Source organism: Vombatus ursinus, unplaced genomic scaffold (genome assembly GCF_900497805.2).
Source record: "Vombatus ursinus unplaced genomic scaffold, bare-nosed wombat genome assembly UNPS02009770.1, whole genome shotgun sequence".
In the NCBI taxonomy this organism is placed as follows: Eukaryota; Metazoa; Chordata; class Mammalia; order Diprotodontia; family Vombatidae; genus Vombatus; species Vombatus ursinus.
Genome location: NW_020949548.1, coordinates 1,548,736 through 1,572,037, shown reverse-complemented (window position 1 = coordinate 1,572,037; position 23,302 = coordinate 1,548,736). Strand labels below are relative to the sequence as shown.

The following is a 23,302-nucleotide window of genomic DNA, read 5'->3' as shown; positions in this document are numbered from 1 at the left end:
GACCTGTGGCCTATGAATTAGTTTCAGAACTAGTTTAGGTCCCTAAAAGGTGTGTCTACCTTGAATTATGAGAAAGTTCCAAACAATCAGCCAAATGAAGGGCTGTGGATGGTATAGTATGAGCCCAAGGTACATATCCAATACTGTTTTTGCTATGGAACAAAAACCATGCCCAAACTCAGTTGTAAAATACGCATTTTAAAAATACCAAATAGCAGAGAGAAGAATTAATATATTCTAAACACAAAAATTATTTAGATAATCTATTTACAACTCTATAGGCTTACAAGCTATTAGTATATACAAAATATTTAGGGAAAAAGAGAACACGAGTATAGAAGTTTTAATTTAAATGGTCCTACAACAACAAAAATTGCAAAAACAAAAACTATATTATAATGATAAAGTGATAAGAAATGGGATATCAAAACATGTTAAAAGTATCAAAAATTTACATCTAGTTTTGCTGCTGAAATTTACATTTATTTAAAAGAACACATGAAAGGGAAAGGGGAATTTTCCCCCTTCTATTCTAGGATGTTTTTATGGGATCGAGGAAACCTATAAAGTCTATTTTCAAAAACTTCTTCAAAAGTACCTAGAAGGACACACAAAAGGTATACTTTAGTCCTTCTTAGGAAAACATTCTAGAAAATTAGGCTTGATAAAAGTGGATGACTTTGATTTTGAACTTAGTGTCATGTTTCTTTCTGAAATACTTCTCCCAAATTTTCTCTGTATGCCTGGATTTAGTTCATGGATACTTCTTTTATGTGCTGAAAAAGAAAGATAAACAGAATAATGGTAAAAGTGCCATTCAAGAAATAATTTATTCAACTTTGGAATTATAAACCCAAAGAAGGAAAACACATCCTTAAAATTCAACCATGCAAAAAATAAAATAAATACCAATCTTTTTGGCAAAAGTTGTTAAAATACTATCGAGAGATGCTAAAGACAAATTTTGAGAATTTACATGCAATGATTTCATTAAATCTTCATGGAGTAGTGTTTTTTCACATACGCCAGAACGCTAAATAACTTTTCTATGTAATTTCCTCTTATCTAACTAAAGATCATATTTTCACTATCATTCCCTCCTGCCTTTCTTAGCTCATCAACTTTTCCCTTCTCTTCTCTGTCTTAAATACACACACACACACATTTCCTCAGTTCTGAAAAAAAAAATTAACATTTGATCTCACTGTTTCTTTCAATTTTACAGACTTAAAACAAAGAGTTTTTTTTTATTGAGTTGTTTTGTTTTTAACTTTAACCTTCATTTCCAAACTTATCCCTGTCCACCCCCTATTCAGTTGGCCATTCTTTGTAACAAAGATTTAAAAAGAAAAGTGGAAAAATAAACAGTTCCATAAAACTGACCAACAAATAAAAGAAATCTGACAGTGTATACAATAGTCCACACCCACAGTCTTCCACCTCTCTGCAAAGGCAAGAGGGAGGTGTATCTCATCTCTTTTTCAAGAATTGGTCATTATCATTATAGAGCAGTCAATTTCATTTTGCTTTAGTTCTTTCCATTTATGTTACTATAGTCATTGGGTATAATATTATTTTCCTGTTCTTGCTTACTTTACCCCTGCATCAGCTCATACAAGCATAACTATGTTTCTCAGAATTAACATTCATTTCTTTAGATGCAGTAATATTCCATTACATTCATATACCATAATTTGGTTAGTCATCCCCCAGGAGGTGATGGTTTTTAGTTCTTTGCTACCCCCAAAAGTGCTGTTCGATGATCGCTCTGAACAGTTTGATATACAGGAAGCTTTTCTGGCTTTGATCTCCTTGGGGTATGTGCCTAATAGTAGGATCGGAGGGCCAAAGGATACAGTTTAGTCATCTTTCCAGCATGATTAATTTTCCAGAATCCACTCCCATAGATTTTGAAGTTTACTTGTACACCTTCCCCCTTTAAAACATCATCTACCCTCTGCAAATTAGCCCTTTCCCAAATTATTCATCAGGTGGGCCTTTTGTGATTTGCTATAGCTACGACTATTTTCAGATAGGCTGAATGCTCACTCTCTACCTTGGGGCTTCAGGAATATTCAGTGAAGGCATTTTCATGAATGTTGGCAGCACAGCAGCAAACAGGCTAGGCAGTATGGGTGAAGAAGGCTGAGAAGACTGCTGCTCTGCACAATTGTTAGTAAGTGGCTGCTTCCCCAAATGACCTTGTATCATACTCTTGGGTGAACAGACTATATCCCTAAAGAGAATACAAGTTTTTTGAAGCCAGGTCTGTGTACCCCTGGGACCTCGCACCATGCTCTGCACTCAGTAGATGTTGGCTTATGAGAATCTTTTTTGACTTCCATTAGCTGCTTTTACAACCTGGTGGGTCATAGAAGTGTGACGGTGCTCAGTAGCCAGAGACAGGGAGCCTGGGCAAGGGCAGCAGGTGAAGAAGCAGGTTCTTCAAATTGCTTGATGCATGCAGATTTTTGTTTTAATCAGTCTAATCCTGCACAGAACTCCTCCTGCAGAAACTCCTTCCAACAATGCAGGGCAGCAGCTGTTCTGAGGGTCAGAGAGCTGGCTGGTGCTTGGGGCACTGGGTTAAGGAACTTGCCTGGGACCACAAAGGTGGCATGAGCCAGGGGCAGGCCAAGCACCTGGGTCCTTCTGACTCCCAGCCTAGTCCTCTTGGCACTATGCTGCCCTTAGATGACAAATCATATAAAACATAAACTTTAAATGGATATAACCTCTTAAAAAATTAACTCAAGAAATAGCCCATTGACTTATACTATTATGTCTTGTCTTTCAATAACCATACTCTCCAATTCTGGTTAAGAGCTGAGGAGCAACAACTTACCCTTTGCTGGTCTGCTTATCCTAGAATATTCATGACCTGAAAGATCCTTTCGAACACGCTTTGAAGCTACAGGATCTTGCGTGGTCCTTAAGAAATTGCTGGGTGCAGGACTTGAAAAAAATAGATAGAAAAAATGTTGCTATTTTTACAACATAATAAGTACATATAATTGATGTACGTCAAATGCTTTCTGATTACAAAGGGCTTTAACTATACCCTCTTGGACCTCACAACAGGCTGGAGGGAGAGAGGCCCCAAGGACTGCCCTTGCTTCACAGAAGAGGGTAAAGGGACCTCCCTCTCCCTCTCCTTCCTTAGAGAAGGCTGGGAGGGTCAGAAGAGAAGACATATGGGAAGCACTTCTGTAATCACAGGGATTTATTGTAAGCTTTATCTCAGGGAGGAAAGTACTCGGTAAGCGAGAGGTGAACAACCATTATCTAGTGTCTCAACAATCCAGAACCCCTCGAAGAGGGAGGGAGGGAACAAAAAAGGCCCTCGTGACAGAGAGGGACGTTACAAAGCCCATGCAGCTGAAGCTTATATACTTTAATTATTAGAAACAAGATCTAATGAGATCGTGTGCATAAAAGTGATTAGAAAACCGTAAAGCCCTCTACAAATCGAAGGCAGACTATTATTACTAGAAGCTCCACAGGGCATTTACTTTTATTTTGAATTTTAACAAGCTTAGTTATATGGTTTCTTAGCCTAGATCACAAGCAGCAAATTACAGGACAAGAAAGAAAAAATACTGAAAAGCAGACACAAGAACTCCAAAGCGTAGTGTCTGGGGACATTCACTGCAGGGGCAAAGAGCCACACACACATCTCAATAAGCCCTGAGGGCACACACTGTATCACAGCATCACACAAATGGCGCATGTTTATAATGATGATCATGAGTCATCAAGAAAAGATTCTGTGTTGAAGGAAGGCAAGATACATTTTCGAAAAATTTCCATCCAAACTTGTGAAAAATAAAGATTTTTAGTAAGCTTCAAATTCTTTTAAAAAGACACTTAATGTGGAACAACTCATTCTTGAATAATGCCAGATGAGGTACTATCATTTTATCATGCATCCCTTTAAATTAATCAATTGCTTCATTTAATCAAATCATTAGATTTCCTCCCCCAAGAAACAAAGCATCCTGTAAGCACAAGCCTGTCAGTGGCTATCTTGAGAATGAGTGTTTATTCTCACATCTTATTTCATGGTCATTTTGGATTGTGTCAAGAGCACAAACATTATCTATAGCATCCTTCCTATGGGAAATTTGGGCTTTGAAAAGCACCACTTGAATAAAACTCACATTTCCAGGAATCTAATCCCAGTGTAATCAACTAAGTGGAATGTTTATGTGTGGGTCAAATATACAGTTGACTTAATAAACTTTTTAGCTACACTTTACAAAAAAGTCTTAAGATTTAGTTAAATATTCCACTGATGAAACAAGCTCAATATTCATGTCACAAGAGGGCTTTGTGTTCTGTGTTCTGGTTTTAAGATTACGGCTGTAAAGAGAAAGACATAAAATTTGTAGGGAGGAGTGCAAAATCAAACTGACAAAATTAATGGCCACCAAGAGGAGGGATATGTGTTTTCCCCCTTCTTTTTCACCGAACTATTGCTAGATGCTTCTCTAAAATTGTCTCTGAAGGCTACTAGACAGATCTCATATTCTCTTTAAAAAAAGTTTTTGTTTGATAGGTGATCCCTAAATCATAAACAAAGTGTTAATACACATTATTCAAAACTATTTCTTAGTTAGAATAGCACAATCTCTCCAAATCAGTCCGACCTTAATGGAAGAATAAGGTTATTACTAAATGTCATGAAGATTCCAGCTTTCAAACAATTTGCTGAATATAAGCTAAGTATAGCTAAGCTATACTGTGTTCTGGTTTATACCTGTTATAATATTCTCAGTCAGGTAATTCTGTTGTTATGCTCTATTAATTTATGACTAAAAGTTTATTATTTCCAACTGAAGCAGTGAGTCAACATGAGCTAAATAGTCTTTTGTCGGAATTACTAGTACTTTTGGACTCTCTTCTAATACCTGGGTAGGCAGTAAAAGGGATATATTATGAATATACACACACACATATAGATTAAGCTTGTGGCTAAGTGGAAAATACCAGGGTTTACTACTATCACGCTCATGTAGATTTAATTAAGGAAAAGGAGGATCAAAAAAAAGTAATTATGTACATTTCTAGCATTAATCTCTCTTAACCTTAGTTAATGACAGGATCTAATTACTGGTTCCAGAGGGAACTCAACAGAAGCAATTCTTATGCTTGAAAAAATCAACTTATTTTCTTTATATGTCCTGTTATTGAATACCATAGTGTTAGCTGCTATTGCAGAAGCATAGAACTGTGTTTATATGCCACTAAACATAATGATTCCTGCAACTACGGCAATTTCAAAGTATCAAAAGTAACTGAGAGCTCAAACACCTCTTACTTTCACATCCTATCAGCCATGTGTGACCTTGCTCCTGACTTCTGTATATAACAAAGCAGGCTACCAAAAATGGGCCGGGGATGGGGAAGTGGGGAATCAGTTAGCAATGAGAAAGAAGGAGATAAGGGTATAGCTATACTAGTGTACTTATTACCTTATTATTATCAAAGTCATCCAAGTTAAAAAGCAACATTTGTAGTTTAAAACAAAAACAAACGAAACCATCTACAAAGCCGTACATTAAAAAAGGAAAGTCTAGCATTTTAATTTGGAGCAAGTATGATAATTGGTTTGACTGGGGAAAAATGAGGAATGACAATAATAATAGTATATGATACAGTATATGACATACAGCACTTTGTAAATACCTTAAAATGTCAAATTAACATACATGATCTCACTTGATTCTCACAACACCTTGCAAAACAGGTGTAAACACCACCCCCATTACATGAAAGCTAAGGCTCAGAGAGGGAGTGGCTTGCCAGAGGTCCCCCAGTGAGCTTGTGACTGGCTAACTGAGATGCATAAAACCCCAGGACTTGACTCCAAATACAGGGTGCTTTTCACTAAAACACATGGCAATTATACATCAATGAAAAAAAGAATAACATCTCATTTATAGTACTTCAAGGTTTAAAAAGTACTTTCTTCACAATATCCTTGTGAAGTAGGTGGTAGAAACAAGAAGGCTAGACGCTCTATTTTTCACATTTAAACTGGTGGTTGGCAGAGGCGGCCCCGTCTATTCCTCTCCTAAAGGTCTGATCACTTATGGTAGTAGAAGTCTGGGGTCATTCACTTTTTCATCCATTTGAAAACTCCAATGTGGCATAAATTCATCAGGTGAACACAACAATTTCAGGGTTTAAAGAATTTTCAGCAGTTTTTAAATGTGAAAATAAAAATACAATAAACCCAAATTGGAAGTTTTACTAAATCTGACCTTTCTAGATTGTTAAATTAATACTAACACACCCTATGGATTCAGAATATTCCACAAACATTCTCAAAGGGTCTGCTGTGCTACAGACACTGGATGCCTCATCCTTGTGAATACCACTTTGGATTTCTGGCCCTTTGTTTTACACTGTGCTTTACCTCACCACAACCTCATGGTCAAGGTAGAACAAGCACTATTATCCCCACTGTACAAACAAAGGAGCTGAGAGCCAGGGAGGATCCCCCAGAACCTAAGCAGGAAAGCCAGGATTTGAACCCAAGTTTTCTGTTTCTTTTATCATCAAGGCTGTTATTTAAACTGTAAGTTTAAATAGCTACAGAAAAATGAGAGCATCAGGACATAAAACATAAGGAGAAACTATGGAGTGACAGACAGGTCTACCACTGAACCAGCAATGGGTCCACTTTCTTGAATCTTACCTTGTTAATTTCCGTTTCCTCTTGGCGGCAGCAGTCATTGCCATGTAGGATGGTATTTCATTTGTTATGTGGACAGATGTCTTAGTCAACAATGAAGGGAGGCTAAGCCTACAGTTTATAAGAGTGGAAAATAAAAATAGAGATACTCTTATTTATTTATTTATTTTTTAAGTGGAAAAAACAAACAAAAAAAACAACAAAAAAACAAAAAACAAACCAAAAAAACCAGATAATTTTTCATGATGATAACAAATACAGACCAACATTTTCAATGAACCAAAAATATTGGAGGCATTTCAGGCATCATATCTAGTCCAATCCCTTACTGTATTTGTGAGGAACCTGAGACCCAGGGAGGTAAAAGTATTTAAGGAGGCTGCAGTAACAAGTTCCCCTGATGAATGGCACTCAGTGAGGAGATTGTATACTGAGCTATGGTGACAAATAGACAGTCTTCTACTAGGCCCTCACTTCACTTACCATTTATGAAGAAGCTACTCTATGCACGGCCTTGTGCTCCAATCTGTCCAGCCTGGTAGGACCTATTAGAATTTGTGCTTTGCTGGGACAGACAGAGAGTCACTTCCATAACATGATGAAGCACTGGAATGAGACTTTAGTAAATACACATCTCTCTCTCCCTTTGTCCCCATTTATCCATCTAAATACAGAAACTGCTGCTATCATAAAGCTGTCATGTCACCAGCAGCGAGAAAAGGCATGGGCACCTCTCCTCGCATAAACACGTATAGAATATGATGGGTGAAGTATGACGCAACAAGTAAAGTAAGAAAGCATATGCCGGCTCGGATGAAGTGCAGCGAAAATTGGTTGAAGCTCAGGGATATTTTACGTTCTCTAAGGGTTGCTGGAGTACCAAGAGTTGTCAGACACCATGAGAAATTGTGGAATTTCCTTCAAAGGAAACCTAAAAGTATAACATATACAATAATCCTTTTCAGATGGTTTGGGTAGGCTGGCTTTAAAACCAATAGACAAAGTAGTTCATTCAACCTAATTATTCTGTTAAAATACATTTCCTAGAGGTACCAAAGATGAGACTTGAGGTATGAAATATGTTATGAAATGGCAGAAAAATGAAGAGTATGTATTCTGCTTCAAAACTGGTCTTAATACATTTCATACAGTGTTAGTGCTGAGACAGTCCTTATAGAAATAATGAGGAAAGTGAAGCTCAGAGAGATTAGGGGATGTACATGAGGTCACGTAGCTAGCGGGCGACAGAGATCAGGTGTAGGAACTCAGGTCTGCTGAGCTCCAGGTACTGGCTTTTTCCATGAATAAATCCACACTTAATCTTAAGCAGGAAAAGGAAAGGAATAATTAAATCTATCTGAAGAATCATGAGTAAACACATTTGGGAAATTCCACTGACTGAAATCCCTTAAGCCATACCTTGGTAAAATGGTATCATTTCCATTTGGTTCTAATTCCTTTTCGGAGAATATGCCATTTGTGTCATTGGTGTCTTCATGTATAATAAACGTAGACTCCAAATTCTCTTTGACGCACTCTATCCTTCTGTCAAGAGGTATACAACTTTTTGAAAAGGGAGCATGAAAGAGATTACTGTTTGCATTCAAACTGTTGATTTCTTGAAAACCGGTTCCATATGATGACTGTGAACTGGGATTTTGAATGGATTTTCTACAATTTTCTGGTGTGTATACAATAGCTTGGAGTTCCTGTGTGAAAGAATCATTGAGCTGAATTTTACTGGATGGTTTAGGTCCTCCGGAATGTTCAGTCATCAAGGGAGATTGGATTAATTTCCTCCGAGTTCTTTTTTGTGAAGGAGTTTTCTGCTGATTAATTACTGGCTGCAGATTTTCACTGGAATCATCTGAAGGTATACCTGTTCAGCAAATTAAAACAAAACTCAATGGTTTTATCTAAACTTTTCTCCTACTAATAACATCACTACAATCCCCTAAAAGGGGAACTAATTTCCATTAATTAATATATATCATATATATGTATATATACATACACATACACACACATATATACAGTATAAAAAATACAGAAAATAATAAGGCTATAGGGCAATAAAGATGAACCAAAATTTAAAACTAAGAATCAATTTTCAAAAAGTTGTAATAGAAGCCCCCAAAACTGATCACATACAACCCGTCCACAGACAAATAATTAGTATTGGGACTACATTACAGATATCATCAACCTGGGGTCCTGCTGTGTAAAAAAACAAGAATAACCTTTGGCCCTACAAAAATCTCAAGGGCATGCCTCATTTTTATATCCAATTTAGGAGTAAGCTTTAAAAGGAAAACAACAATAATTTGTAGATGTAACAATCAGTAACTTTTAAACTACAGCAAAGTCTACTTTGGAATTACTGAGGAAAAGGCTAGTCTGATTTACGACAAAACAACAGTATCTCATATGGTCAGGAAGGTTTTGGTTAATCAAACATTTGTGGATCATAGTGAAGAAGTGCTCTGAATTCTTTTGTCTGATAAGGGTATGCAAGTTGTTATATCACAGTATCATGGATTTAGAGGTGGAACCTGACCATCCATGATCTTATTTTAATAAGTATTTTAATAGCTATAGTTAAATCATTTTTTTTTTGGTAACTACATGTGTTTTATTTTCTGCTCTTAAAAAACATTGTCCTAAGTAGGTATCTGTGGGATTCGCCAGCCTGTGAAAGGATCCAGGACACAAAAAGGTTAAGAAAGAATCCCTGATCTAGTCCAACTCCTTCATCTGACAGATGAGGAGACAGGGAGGCTTGGAGGTGAAGTGACTTGTGTAAAGTCACACAGATAATAAATGGTCAAGCTGGGACTCGGACCCAGGTCTCCTGATTCTGAATCCAACACTAATTCCATTGTATTTAGACCGTCAAACTATTAGGATACAACAACACACATTTAGTATTAAAATACACTAAAAATATTTTCATCTATGATTCTGAGGATGTCAAATCATTTTGATGGATATTGTGGTGACCATACAGAAGTACTGGCTCAAAGAGCTGTGATTAATAGGATACCATGCACAGAAAGTTTGGTACTTTTTAAAATAACTTTTTAGCAACTACAGTGAGCCTAACCAGGGTGGATCTTTCGGAGTCTTTGGAATGCCCTCCTCCTTCCTTTCTCCTTGGAAACTCTTGTCTCTGTGAGTTCCTAGAGGACAAGACTGTCCCATCTTGTTTCTGTATTCCTAGGCCCCACCACAGTGCCTCGAACATAGAAGCTCCTTAACAGATATCTGCTGAACTGAATTCCAAACTGTTTCCTCCAACAATGATCACTAAGTAAATCACTGACTTTTCTTTGTTCTATTTCTGAACTTAGAGATAGCTATTGCTTTGTCCTAATTCACTTACTAATACCATCGAAGTGCTCTCTCTCCCCCATTCAATAAAAAACAAAACTAAAAAAATCACAGAACCAAAAAACTGAAAAGCCAACCAACCAACCAAACAAAAAATAAACCCCAAATTTTTTTGAGGCTCCCGGGTTTGGTCAGAGAGACCACTTCCTTCTACCTGGGCCCAGAATTGCCTAAGATCTTCTTTTTTCAGCTCTTGCCCTGGAAAGAGGTCTTCAGTGACTACATTTAAAATTTTCTCATCTCTTAAAAGTTTTTAAACTTAAAAATGTATTTTCCTGACTGGATAGTTGCCCTATAACTGACTTTAGTCATGCCCCTCTATTCTTCAAGATTCTGACCCTAGACTCTAGAACAGTGTCTCCAAACTTGTGTGACTACATACCATTACCATTAAAAGTATATTGGAACATGTAACTCCATGTGTCTATTTACTTACTTATAAACTACAAACAAGTACTACTATAATTAAAATAAACTAAGGAGGATATGATAAAGATAAAATAATTGAAACTAGAATCAGTAGGTACCTTTGTAGTTCCTGCTTTGAAAGGATATTATATAGACATAACATGTTAGCTTATAACTGAATTATAAATGCCCCAAGGGATCCCAAACCTGGTACAGAAGTGAAGTTTGTGAATTTATACAGTGAAGGGAGTGGGCAAATTTTGAGGAACAAAGGTAGATCTAGTTATGTTGGCGACAAGCCCCATGACTGACTGGCTATCACAGGGAGAGGAGGATGCAGTCCACCCTCCCATCCCATGATAGATGGATTGATCACATACCATTTGAGATCAGGCTGTCCTGAATTTGGAGACCACTAGTTCAGACTCCTAAGGGCAACTGGAAAACGGTTGGACCTTTGATGATTTGAATATGCCAATAACCGGTGCCTTCACTGTTTGTCTTTTTAATGTATGATAAAATCTAAATTAGCCAGAAAAATTTCTCATCTCTCAAATACTATTAGTGAAGTTCTACAATTTCACCCTTCAAATGTCATAAAATCTTTTGCACCTGTTCTCTTCATTCTCCTTGCTATCACCCTAATTTGGCCCCTCAATACATCTTCTCTGGAAGATAGCAATTAGTCAATCAAGCAATCAACATCTATTAATCTCAACTACGCACAAGCTGGGCAACTAGATGGCACAGTGGATAGGGCACAGGGCTTGGAGTCAGGAAGAATTCAAATCTGGCCTTAGACACTTAACTAGCTATCTGACCCTGGGCAAGTCATTTAACCCTGTTTGCCTCATTTTTCTCATCTGTAAAACGAGCTGGAGAAGGAAATGGCAAAGCACTCCAGCACCTCTGCCAAAAAAACCCAAATGGGGTCATGACTGAAAACTGAGCAACAACATGAAGCAGGTGCCATGCCAGGCCCTGGGGATATAAAGACAAAAAGAAAATGTCCCAGCTCTCAAGGCTTTTACTTTCTAAGTTCTAAGGGGGTGGGCCACGTGAACTTAGAACACCTACAAAACCAAGGCCTCCTGGTTGAGGGAGGCGCCAGGAAGAGCCAAGTGCAGAGGCAGCCAGGGCCACTGAGCTGGGTCAGGAAGGAGCTGTGAGCAGGGCATGAATTCCAGGCATGGGGACAGCTGGGCAGACCAAGGCCTGTACAGAGAGGGAAGGGGGGTCTTGTGTGAGGAGTGGCAAGATGGCCAATTTGGCAGGCCTGCCAAATGCATGGAGGGGGATGATGTGTAATAAGGCTGAAATGGCAAGATGGGGTCAGGTTATGAAAAGATTTATTTTATTTTTAAATTTTAAGAAATTACTTTCTAGCCATTTACTTAGACAATGCTCTATTTAGGGAAACCTTGGCATTCACACATTTTCTTTTCTACTTTTAAAAAATTAATCCTTATTGTTATGTTTATTTTTCACATCCCCTATATTTCTCAATGTATTCCTCCTCTTACCCCCTCCTGGACAATAATCCCTTATAACAAGGGATAAAAAAGAGGACAAAAGTTCAGCAAAAATAAACAACACATTGAAAAAAATTTTCACATTTATATGTATTGTTACACAACCATAGGCCTCCATCCACTTCTGCAAAAAAGCAAACGGAGGTGCCTTGTGGAGAAAAAAAACAACCCAAAAAACTTTAAATACCAAACACGATTTAAAGGTCACAGAAGTATTATATGCTAGCTATTAATAGGAAGTCATAGTAGATTATTAGGGGCATGGGGAACACTGGCAAATGTGAAATGGTCAGACATGAGCTTTATAAAAATCAGTTTGGTAGATGACTACATAAGGGAGAGTCTTGAGGCAGAAAGACCAACTAGGAGTTTACTGCTAGTAGTTCAAGTAAGAGGTGATGAGGGCCTGACCGAGGGTGGTGGCTGTGTGAGAGGAGAGAAGGGGATAGATGTGAGAGGTGTTGAGGAGGTAGAAATCACAAGGTTGGATATTTGGAGTGATGGAGAGTGAGGTAAGGATGATACCAAAGTTAAGAACCCAAGTGACTAGAAGAAGGGTGGTACCATCAACAGAAATAGGGACATTTAAAAGAGAAGTAGGTTTGAGGGGAAAGACAGTGAATTGTTTTAGTTATGTTGCGGTCAAGATGCTTATGGAAGAAACATCTTAAACCCATGGGAGCTGATGAGGCCACCAAGATAACAGACTACGTATACAGAAAAGAAAAGAAAAGAGGGCCTGAGAACTAGCCTTGGGTAGACTCACAATTGAAAAGAATTTCATGGATGAACCAGCAAAAGGAAATAAAAAGAAGCTGTCAGATAGGCAGGGGCAAAACCAAGAGAAAGCTCAGCTCTTAAAAACAAGAAACCAGACAAGAAAGTAACCAGGAGGAGAAGATGTTGTAAGCCAGGTCAAATGCTACATGTAAGATAAGAAGGAAGAGGACAGAGATAAGGCCATTAGAATTGGCAATATAGTCATTTTCATTTAGTTGAGTGATAATGTTAGAGTTCAGACCACAGAAGATTTAGGAGAAATTACGAGGAGGGGAAATGGAATCAATGAGTAAAGATGATGGCAGGGATTAGTGAGTAAGATTTAAGTATGGGGGAGACTTAGATGCAGGAAAAGGAGTAATAAATAGAGAGACTGAAAATGAGAGAGAACAGAAGATGATGGGGTCAGTCTAAAGATGGGAGGTCTTAGGACCAAGGGTTCTATAGAGAAGTTGGTCATTTTGAGTGCAATAAAGGAAAAGACAGTAGGGAAAGGTGGCCTAGATTTTCTTGACAAAGACTTGAGGTCCTCAGCTGGAGGTGGGGTTGGGGGGCTGTCCAAGGCTTGATCTAACCTCCTAATAGATCACAGTACAGTGATCTAGAGTACAGTCTGTCCCCTTTGCCCGCCCCCCCCCAATCCATACTATACTCTGTGGATAGATGTAAGCATCATACAGCATAATTCTGGTCACTTCAATCCAATTACAAAAAGTTTCAATGGCTTCCCACTACCTACTAAATTTCATAGACCATTAAGCAAGATTTGACCCCAGTGTGCCATTCATTTTTGGTCTTCCATTGCTCCTTTCCTGAAGCCAACACGCTAGCTAAAGCAACCCACTTGCTGTACTGTTTCTGCATGCATTGTCCTAATGCTTGTGACCTATCTGCCCAGCTATTCTTCAAGGCCTTGTTTTTACTGCCATTTCCCTCCTGAAGTTCTCTTTTTCTCCTCTGAATGACCATGGCATTTGGAATCTTTCATGTTATACCTTATATTTTTTATATATGAATCTTATCTTTCCATTTGACTGTAAGCCCCAGGAGGAACTTAATTTTTTTTTTGTCTCATCTACATAGCCTAGCACAGTACTTTACACATAGTAGACAGCTATCAAATACTTGCTGAAAGAATGAAATTGGGTCTTTGGTTAAATCAAAAACCACATTCTCCTTCAACCATTACTTTTAAAGAAAAATTTTTAAAACTTATCAGTACACTTTTCTGTTTTACTAAGTCAAATAAATCAAGATTACTCCTCCACTGTGACTCAGTATTTTAAACATAAATTTTCATAATCTGGTACTATAGACATGGATGATGCTAGAGGTAGACCCTGGCCATTTTTGGAAGTTTTTGTTTTCCACTTTTCCTTCTCTAAAGGCTGAATAAAGGACAAAATGAAGCTTTGGCTAATCCAATTAATTAGTTAACTGAAGAGCTATTGAATGGGCATAAGACACTCTTGTACAAAACCAACTGTACTTTTTCACTTCTTGGCTTAGGAAAAATGTTTGCAGCCCTCCAAGCAATGCACTTGTATTATTCCATGGTTGGTATTTCTTCTGGGCACTGAAAATCACATAAATCCTACCTCCTCAGTTTACAGTTGAGGAAAGAGACCCAGAAGGAAAGCAACACTTTCAAAGTCACAGAGTGGGTTTTCACTTGGGGTTTGTGGCTACTTAGAATGTTTTTTAGAGTTCTGAAATTATACTGGGGACTTGAAAATTCTTAATCGTAGGTGAAATGTGACAAGAGAAGAGCAAATTAGAAAAAAGAAAAACCTAACAATGTACAAATAAAACCAGGAGTCCCTCCCCAAATTTAACTCCATTTTAGTTATTTATTAGCTATTAAAAAAAAAAAAGCCCTGAAGCTTCACCTGCATGTTATCAGTCCATAAATGCCTACCAATGACTGTGAAGGTGCTAGTGTGTCTTTTCCTTTTTTCGAACACTTTTTCTATATTAGGTAATGTCTTTGCTGGGGTGAACAAGCAAAAGACAAATAAGAGAATTCAATTCAAGACAGTACTTACTCCATTTCAAACCAGCACAACCAAAGTTGCCAGAGATCTTTAAATATTTAGAGGTTGAAATGATTAGTTTTGAAAAGAATAACAGTGGAGTTGGTTTTCATGATTTCTGAATGCTTGCTATAAGAAAATTTATCAAGAGAAGAAAGGCTTTGACTTAAACTTCCCTCAATCACTTGTTAAGAAGTCTCATTCCAAAAAAAGTACCCAAATTTATAAGTCTCAAAAAATATTATTAATGAAATGTTTAATGTTTACATACTATGTTAATGCATTTTGGTTTTGGACAGGTCAAACTTATAATATAGAGGTATTTTAATATACTCTATATAATTTGTAGTAATTAGGACCTTTTTATGATCTGATAATCACCAGACAATAAATGATAATACATAATTTATGCTCAGTTTGTAGGACAGGAAGACTATTTTGCTGTTTTAAATCTGTAATGGTTTATAGTTACAACCCACAATATGTATAACTGGAAAGATGGAACCAAGATTTATATGACGTTGACTACTTAAAGAAAATGGTGTTTCAGAAATCCAGAAAAGACAGTTACACAAAAGAAGGAAGTTGTCACCAGGTGCAGCAGCAGCATGGTACAGTAGAAAGAATAGCAGAAAGTAGAATTAGCATCTTAAGATCAGGGCTGGCATCCTGGATCTGCTACTTACTACTACCTGCATGATCCTGAAGTCATTTCACTTGTCTTTTTCTCATTTTCCTTATTTATAAAATGAGAGATTTGGACCAGATGACTTCTTAAAGGTTCTTCTAATAATATTATCCCATCAATGTAATCTTCTACTCTAATTAAGTTGAACAGCATTGATTAAGTGCCTGTTTTATGCAGAATACTCTGGTAGGAGGTGGGGAAGATACCAATGCTGGGATGCAATCCCTATCCTTACAGAATTAGTTTAGTACCAAAGGTGATATGTGCATAAAGCAACACACAAATACATGCCTTGGGGAATTATAACCGGTGCTGTTGAAACTTGGGGGAAAGCTTCCTGGATCAGATTTTCTTTGGATTTAAAAGCTATTTTAAATACCTTTTAAACATATTCTAAGGATAGGGAATAGGGTGAGCAAAAGTACAACAGTTTTAGAAAGCTCCAGGCTTGCTCAGGGGACAGTGAGTAGTCCAGTTTGGATGAAACAAAATGGGTAGTGAAAAGTAAAAGGAGAAAGAGCTGGAATTGTATGATGGCACCAGATCACGGAGGAATTTGAGGGTAGGCAAAGGAGTATGAATCCTACCTGGTGGGCAAGACGAAATGACAGAAGATTTTTGAGCTGGGGAGTGACAAGGACACATTTGTGCAGGTAGAAGGTTAAATCTGGGAGTAATACAAAGTATGGTTTTTAGTGAGGAGAGCAGAGGTGGGCAGACCTGTTGGGTTATTCCCTGTACTAGAATACAGACAGGAGAGGACGAATTCAGGAGGTACCGAAGAAGCAGAAATGATAGGACTTGGTAACTGAGTGGATATGAGAAGACAGGGAGAGGGAAGAGTTGAAAATAATGCCCAAGTTGTAAATGTGGGAAACTAGGTGAATGAAGAGTCCTGTCATTGACAGCAATAGCTAGGGTCAGAAAGTGGAACAAATTAAGGGAAAAGCTAATATACTTAATTTTGGACATGTGTTTGAAAGGATGGTGGGAAATGCAGGAAGCAATTTCTCCTTGGGTAGCTGGAACTTGGAACTGAGATCAAAATTAGATTTTAGTCCCAGGAGTGCCTCAGTAGAGGGGAACCTGAAGCTGTAAGAGCAGAGGAGATGGCCAAGAAAGAGAACACAGAAAGAAGGAGAGAGACAAGAGCAGAGTCTTGGGCAACAGTCACCTAACGAGCCCTGAGGAGAATCGAGTCAGTACAGGAGGCAGAACAAAGAATTCACTTTAGCCCATTCTCCAGTTGCAGCTCTGCTGGCCTTCAACTCCATGGAACAAGTCCCCCACCCTCCCACTTTCCAACTTCCTTTTTTGTGCTGTGTTCACTCATTAGGTTATAAGCTCTTCGAGGGCAGGGGCTTTCTTTTCTTATTTGTATCCCCAAGAGCTCGGCACAGTGCCTGGCATAAAGCTGGTGCTTTATAAATGTTCACTGAATTGAGTGAAAAATAGAAAGGGTGTTAACTCAGAAGTACAGGAAAGAGGAAGGATGGTCAGTGGTATTAAATTCTGCAGCAAAGAGGCAAAGGAAGATAAAAAATGGCAGCTGGAGTCAGTTGGAATCACTGCTGTGCTCCAAAAGAACAGTCTTAGTAAAACAGTGCAGAAATTATATTGCAAGGCATGGAGGAGAAAGTGTAGGCTTGGCATAGCAGAGCTGGTGAAAAGAGAAATGACAATGTCTGAATGGGATAGAAGGAGCAAGGTGAGGAATGTTGGAATTGGGGTGACCTGGGTAAGTTTGTAGGTGGATAAGAAGAAGCAAATGATAAGGAAAAGATTAATGATGAACGAGAAAGAGGCTAGCTGCTAGAACTAGGTTCCAGAGGAGGTGGGAACCCATTCTGGAGGAATGAGAACAACGGCAAAGTTATAGGGATTAGCTCCTTAGAAAGGGTGGGTCCAGGGGTGTGTTAGGAGGCCAGTTCCTACCAGCTGAAGAGAAGATTTGCTTTCACACCTTGGAAACTGATAAATGCTACAAATCAGAGCTTGATTTATTGCTTTGTTGATAGTCTAGACTTAAGAAAGTGATGGGGGAAATGTTAATAATGCACATTAAACTTAAAAGCGTGTCTTGCTTACAAATTTTTTTTGGAAGAGCCGGTTGTTAAACATTTACCAGCACATCCTGGGAGAGCCTATCCTCTCCTCTGACAGGAAATAAGGGCAGAAAATAGCAACTATTATGAGAGTTCTGAGGAGTAAAGGAAGGGAATTGAGAGAGATATTGTTGAATGGTATTGACCTTTTCAGTGAAGTAACACTCTTCGTTTGGGAAGGAAAGTGATCTATTTCACATTGTGGTTTCTAGGAACGTATGGTGGCAAAAAACAGGGTTTCAAAAAAGGCTACACAGTGGGGGAAAAAAAGGAAAAATAAGCACTTGACTGAGCTAAGGAGAGGATAGACACTAGTATATATCTTGATTTTGTTTAAATGAGCAGAAATTCACAGAATAAAAAAAATGTTATGATCTTCAGTTAAGTATGAAAATACATTCCCAAATTTTATTCACCACTTAGAATAATTTAAATTTCTGAAGATAACTGAAAATTGACTATCTGAATAAAAATAATATGCGTTATCTCTAGTATTTGTTTTATAGGTGTTGATTGGATTTTCTTTTTCTCTGTTGGCTTGGAGGTATTTAATTTGAAAACATGATGACCCCAAATTCTTTAAGTCAACAATCCGGCAAAACCAAAACCATCTAGGATATTCACAATCAAGACTAATAAAAGAGGACTGCTATACGTTCACAACTGTAACAATTCCCTGAAACCACCCTCCGTTTCACTATATTAAAGCCATCCTTCGTGCTGAAGTTAAAAAACAATCAAAGAAATAACTGAAAGATAAAACATTATGTATTTCAATAAACTGAAACTTTCAGCCAAGTTAGAAAGCAGTTACCACAAACTACCACTAACCCACAAGCAAATGCTTTATTCTTAAGTTTGTCGACAACGTGTTATACAATGGCTAAGTGCACAATTAACGTCTAGGAAATGAAATTTAAAAACAGAAAAAAGAGATCTCTGATCCCTCTGTTACCAGAGAATTTTACTTTTCTGAGAACTAGATAAATGAGATCCAGATCTTAAAATAATTTTCCACTCCCTTTTACATGACATTTGTCAAATTTTCCATTACCAGATATTTTTATACTAAGGCTGCCGTGTAAAGACAGTGACTTTTCTCCACTGTGCTGCTACCACCAATTTGGTGGCTATTAATAGCTGGAAGATTAACTTCTTTTCCCATGAGAGGCAGCAGGGGTATAGAGGATAGAAAACTATACAGAGGATAGAGAACTGAATTGGGAGTCAGGAGACTTGGCTTCTATTTCTGTCTCCACCAATGACTTGCTGAGTGACCTTGGGCAACTCACTTAAGAAGCCCAGGCCTTAATGCCCCATGGTAAAAAGGGCTAATACCCTATCACCTATCATTTGGAGATGTTGAAAGGGAATCTTCTAGGATTGGACATTGATAAAATACTCTGAGCTCAGACAGATGCCATATAGATATAAGTAATATTACTCTACCTGCAGAGGGAAAAGCATCTCTTATTTTCTAATAATTCTACTGGGAGGTTAAAAAATACTTTTAATTTTTACCAATGTCTTGTTTTCTTTATTAGGTTTCAATCTACAAAGTGCCCCATTACTGTGGTCCCTAAAAAAATGTATACTGTATCATGGGTTACAAATGGAGCTTACCAAGCTGTGTGACCTATAGTCATGGGACCACTTTGGGCTTTGGTTTCTTCAACTTTGAAAAGGGGACACTGAATGGTTCTTTAGTGCTCAGAAGAGTCAATAGTCCTAGTTAATCCCCTCCTTCTTAAAATTCCTGCCCTGGGCTCAGCTGTATGACTAGGGGTGGTTGCATAAGTGCTAATGTCAAACCAGACCAGGCTTCACTTTCACCACCCATCCATCTCCTCACCCCAACCATCAAGACATTTGCCTGTTGCTTCATGTACATTTTCTTACTTTCTACTTTTTGCTCTGGGAAAAGTAATCAAGATAATGGTACCAATAGTATCATGTGTGTAAATTATTTTCCTCCACAATAGCAATGGACTCATCATATTTGAACTCCAGTAGACAGAACTTAACATGCTTTAATGGTTATGAAATCAATGGTTTCGGTTGTAAATATGTTAGAATGTGGAAGTGTAGAGAGCTGGTTTAGTAACTCAGTATTTTCCTTGTATATGTCAGTAGAAAGAAAACAAAAGTAGTAAAACAACAGAAGAGAACAAATGTAAACAGATGAGGTCTGGGCTAGTTTGGGCACAACTCTCAAGGTGCTGAGGGATCGATTCAGTCTGAAAGAGGAAAGGATACCAAAATGCTCCGGGAAAAAGTCACAGAGGTTAGATACTGCCACAGAAAAAAATGGAGAAAATATTAATAACTATGGATAAATACACCTACTTCTCAATTTCTACATGATCTTTAAGAGGATAATATACACAAGTACCAAGGGCATCTTTGTTGAAGGTATGAGAACAGGTTTTCACAACCATAACAATGTTATACACACACATACGTATGTATATGTATATGTAACAGCAGATCAGATTTTTATGGTTAAATACTTTAATACAAAGGGCAATATAAGATGCCACCAAATTTGTTTGACAACTATAAAAAAGCATTTGATTTTGGAGAGCAACACGCTACCTTAAAAGCTTTTCTCCGACAAAATGATTCCTATGCATGTGTCTCCAAATGCTGGTTCATTGCTTTGCATGTGGGAGGTGGTTATTAAATGTTTGTTGAATTGAAAGCTTCCCTGAGAATCAACTTTGAAGACCCACTGAGTATTGATATCCAGGAAGGCACAAAACAGGGTGATGTATGCTCACCAAAGGTGTCTGCAACTGCCATGGATTTGCCATCATGAATTACCCCTTAATGGCTAAATCTAATGACCTTCTCTCAATCCACATCCTACTTGTCCTCTCAGCAGTTTGGACACTGTCATCTTCTTCTTCTCCTTGATACTGCCCTCTCTCTAAGTTTTTATGACACTGCTCTCTCCTGGTTCTCCTCCTCCCTGCCTGATTGTTCCTTCTCTGTCTACTTTGCTCAAGGATCTTCATCCAGGGTCATGCTTGATATTGTTCTGTTCAACATTTTTATCAATGACTTGGATAAAAGCATAGCTATTATATTTACCAAATTCACAAATGACACAAAACTAGGATGACTAGCTAACATACTGGTTGCCAGGATCTAAAAAGATCTTAATAGGAGATATAATACACGGAGCCAATTCTTATAGGATGAACTTTGATAGGGATAAGTATAAAAGTATCATGGAAGCTGGAAAAAAAAAGCCAAAAAACAGCTTCCCAAGAACAAGGTAGAGGAGACATGGCTAGACAGTAGGTCATCTGAAATCCCTCCCTAACCCCCAATCCCCCCCAAACCCAACAGATTTGGGAGTTTCAGTGGACTACAAAGTTAGTGAGTCACCAGTGCAAGATGTAACCAGATGCACTGTAGCCAAGACATTATTAAAAGAAGCAGAATGTCTAGAACTGGGGAGGTGATATTTCCATTGTACAGAACACATGTGGAGTCCTTCATTCAATTTCTGGTGCCACATTTTAGGAAGGATATTGATAACTGGAGTGTCTAGTGAAGGGTAATAAAAACAGTAAAGAGTCTCAAGATCATGGAGTATGAGGATTAGTTGAAAGAGTTGTTGTTGTATTTAACCTTAGAGATAAGAAAACAGAAGGGGGACAGGATGTTTTTTTTTTACATCTACAGAATTAATCATTTGGAGGTGGAATTAGACTTGTTCTCTTTGACTATAGTGATCAGAACTAGGAGAAATCATTTGAATTTGCAAAGCGGCCCCTCCTCATCCTTAGAGAGATAGTACCCAATGGAGCATCTTTCACATAAGCAGGCAAGTCACTATAGAATTGACTTAGTTTAGCTCTATAACCCAGCATTCAGTTGATTTGAATTGACTAGGTAGGAAGAAGACATGGATTTATTAAAGCTGAAGGAATTTTTTTATACACCTAAGTTACTGGAAATTGTATTTATAATCTACAATTTATTTCCCATTTTATAGCAAATAGTTGTGATTTCATTAGTAGCTTTTGTTTCCCTAATGTCATTTTGACCATTCCTTCTTTTGCTTTTTTCTGCATGGAGATGCAGGTTGTTTCGCCTGTTAGAAATGTAAGCTCTCTGATGGCCAGAATAGTTCTGTTTTGGTCTTTGAATCCCTAGTACCACTCACGGTGCCTGGCACACAGTGGACAGTTAATAAATACTGGCTGATACAATGAAGTAGCACCTGAGCTAGGCAATGAAAGAAGAGGAGGCAAAAAAGTGAAGATGGATTTTGGGCATCAGTGCATAAAAATATCCGGAAGCAGGAAAAAGCAGAATAAGAATTAGTAATTACAAATAATCTGGTTTGTTTGGGATGTGAAGTCAATTAGGGTCTTTAATACAAAGACAAAGATAATACTATCTATTTGTTTGATAATGGAGGTTTTTGTTTTGTTTTGTTTCTTTTGAGCAGGATAAAACCCATTCCTGACATAAAATACTTTGTGTGTGGGTGGTGGGGGAAGGTGGGTCTGGGGAGGTAGTAGATCAGTAAGGAAGCTATTATAATCTTCCAGATAAAAGTTAATAGAAACCTAAACTAGGGAGCAGTGGAAGGTGAAAGAACAGGATGGCTATTATAGAAAAGAAATTATGGATATAGACTTCCTAAGATCTGGTAACCAAAGGGATGTCAGGAGTAAGGGCCTCAAAACAGTCAAAGGTACAGGAGAGATTTTGAGTCCTGGGCCCAGGTAAAATGGCAATACCATAAGTGGAAATGAGGAAGTCCAGAGGCACAGGTTTGAGGAATGTTGATAAAGTGATCAGAGAGATAGAAGAACGAGGAGACAGAGAAACATGGAATCTGAGAATATCAAAAATGGGGGAGTGGAGGGGAGGTATAATGGAGGTATTTAGTGCCTAAATTGAAAAGTTAAAAACTGTCTTAAAATTAAAGATATACTTTGTTGGGTTATTCATAAACAGCTGACAGTCTCTTGTGTGTAAGGCTTGAAGGCACAGCATAATGGAGCACCATAATACCACACAATGAATATTGCACCCTGAAATTGTCATCATGAAGAATTATGGTTAACATCTTTATAGGCTCACAAGTATCTTAAAGATTCAATCAAGTAGCATTTCAGGTTCTAATGCTTAGAAAACAAAAAGGTCAACACTAAGAGAAGTAATAATTTAGCAAGTGCTATACCAGCCATAGGACTCTATAGATTGGCTTCATCAAAAAGCACTTAATTTTTTTGAGATGAAGGAGACAGCTGAGAATACAGTAAGAGTGAGGAGCATGATGAACCATCAGCATCACAAAGTGCTTATGGACCACCAGTGAAATTCAGGTTTAAAAGCTGTCAGGTATACAGCCGCTGAAAGGTTTTGAAGAGCTTCTTTCCCTAACCAAACAATAGCTTTAGTTCAATGAAGCCAATTCTGATTTGCGTAACACTTATCCATTAACATTTCAGGAAACATTTTAAAATATTTATGTGATACTTTAAGGGAACTTATATGCAACTGAAAATGTGCCTTTCATGGAAAAGTGGTTAGTGTTCTATTAATCTATTCCTTTATTATCACCAGAGGTTCCCGCTTCAGAAAAAAGTTGGGCTTACTGTAAGACACTGGAGGTTCTACAATGCCCTCAGAGAGGCTTT

General features: G+C 37.9%; 1 protein-coding gene across 2 annotated transcripts in view; it reads right to left on the bottom strand.

Moving 5' to 3' along the window:
- Positions 1 to 423: 423 nt before the first annotated feature.
- The window catches only part of KIF18A (kinesin family member 18A), a 97,681-nt gene continuing 74,802 nt past the window's right edge, over positions 424 to 23,302 (bottom strand). For both annotated transcript variants that reach the window (XM_027852544.1, XM_027852545.1), the window contains 4 exons: positions 8,120 to 8,579; positions 6,704 to 6,811; positions 2,846 to 2,955; positions 424 to 776 (listed from right to left, as the gene is read on the bottom strand). In XM_027852544.1, coding sequence (XP_027708345.1) covers positions 625 to 776; positions 2,846 to 2,955; positions 6,704 to 6,811; positions 8,120 to 8,579 — 830 coding nt within the window. In that variant the 3' untranslated portion in view covers positions 424 to 624. The remainder of the gene's footprint in view (positions 777 to 2,845; positions 2,956 to 6,703; positions 6,812 to 8,119; positions 8,580 to 23,302) is intronic.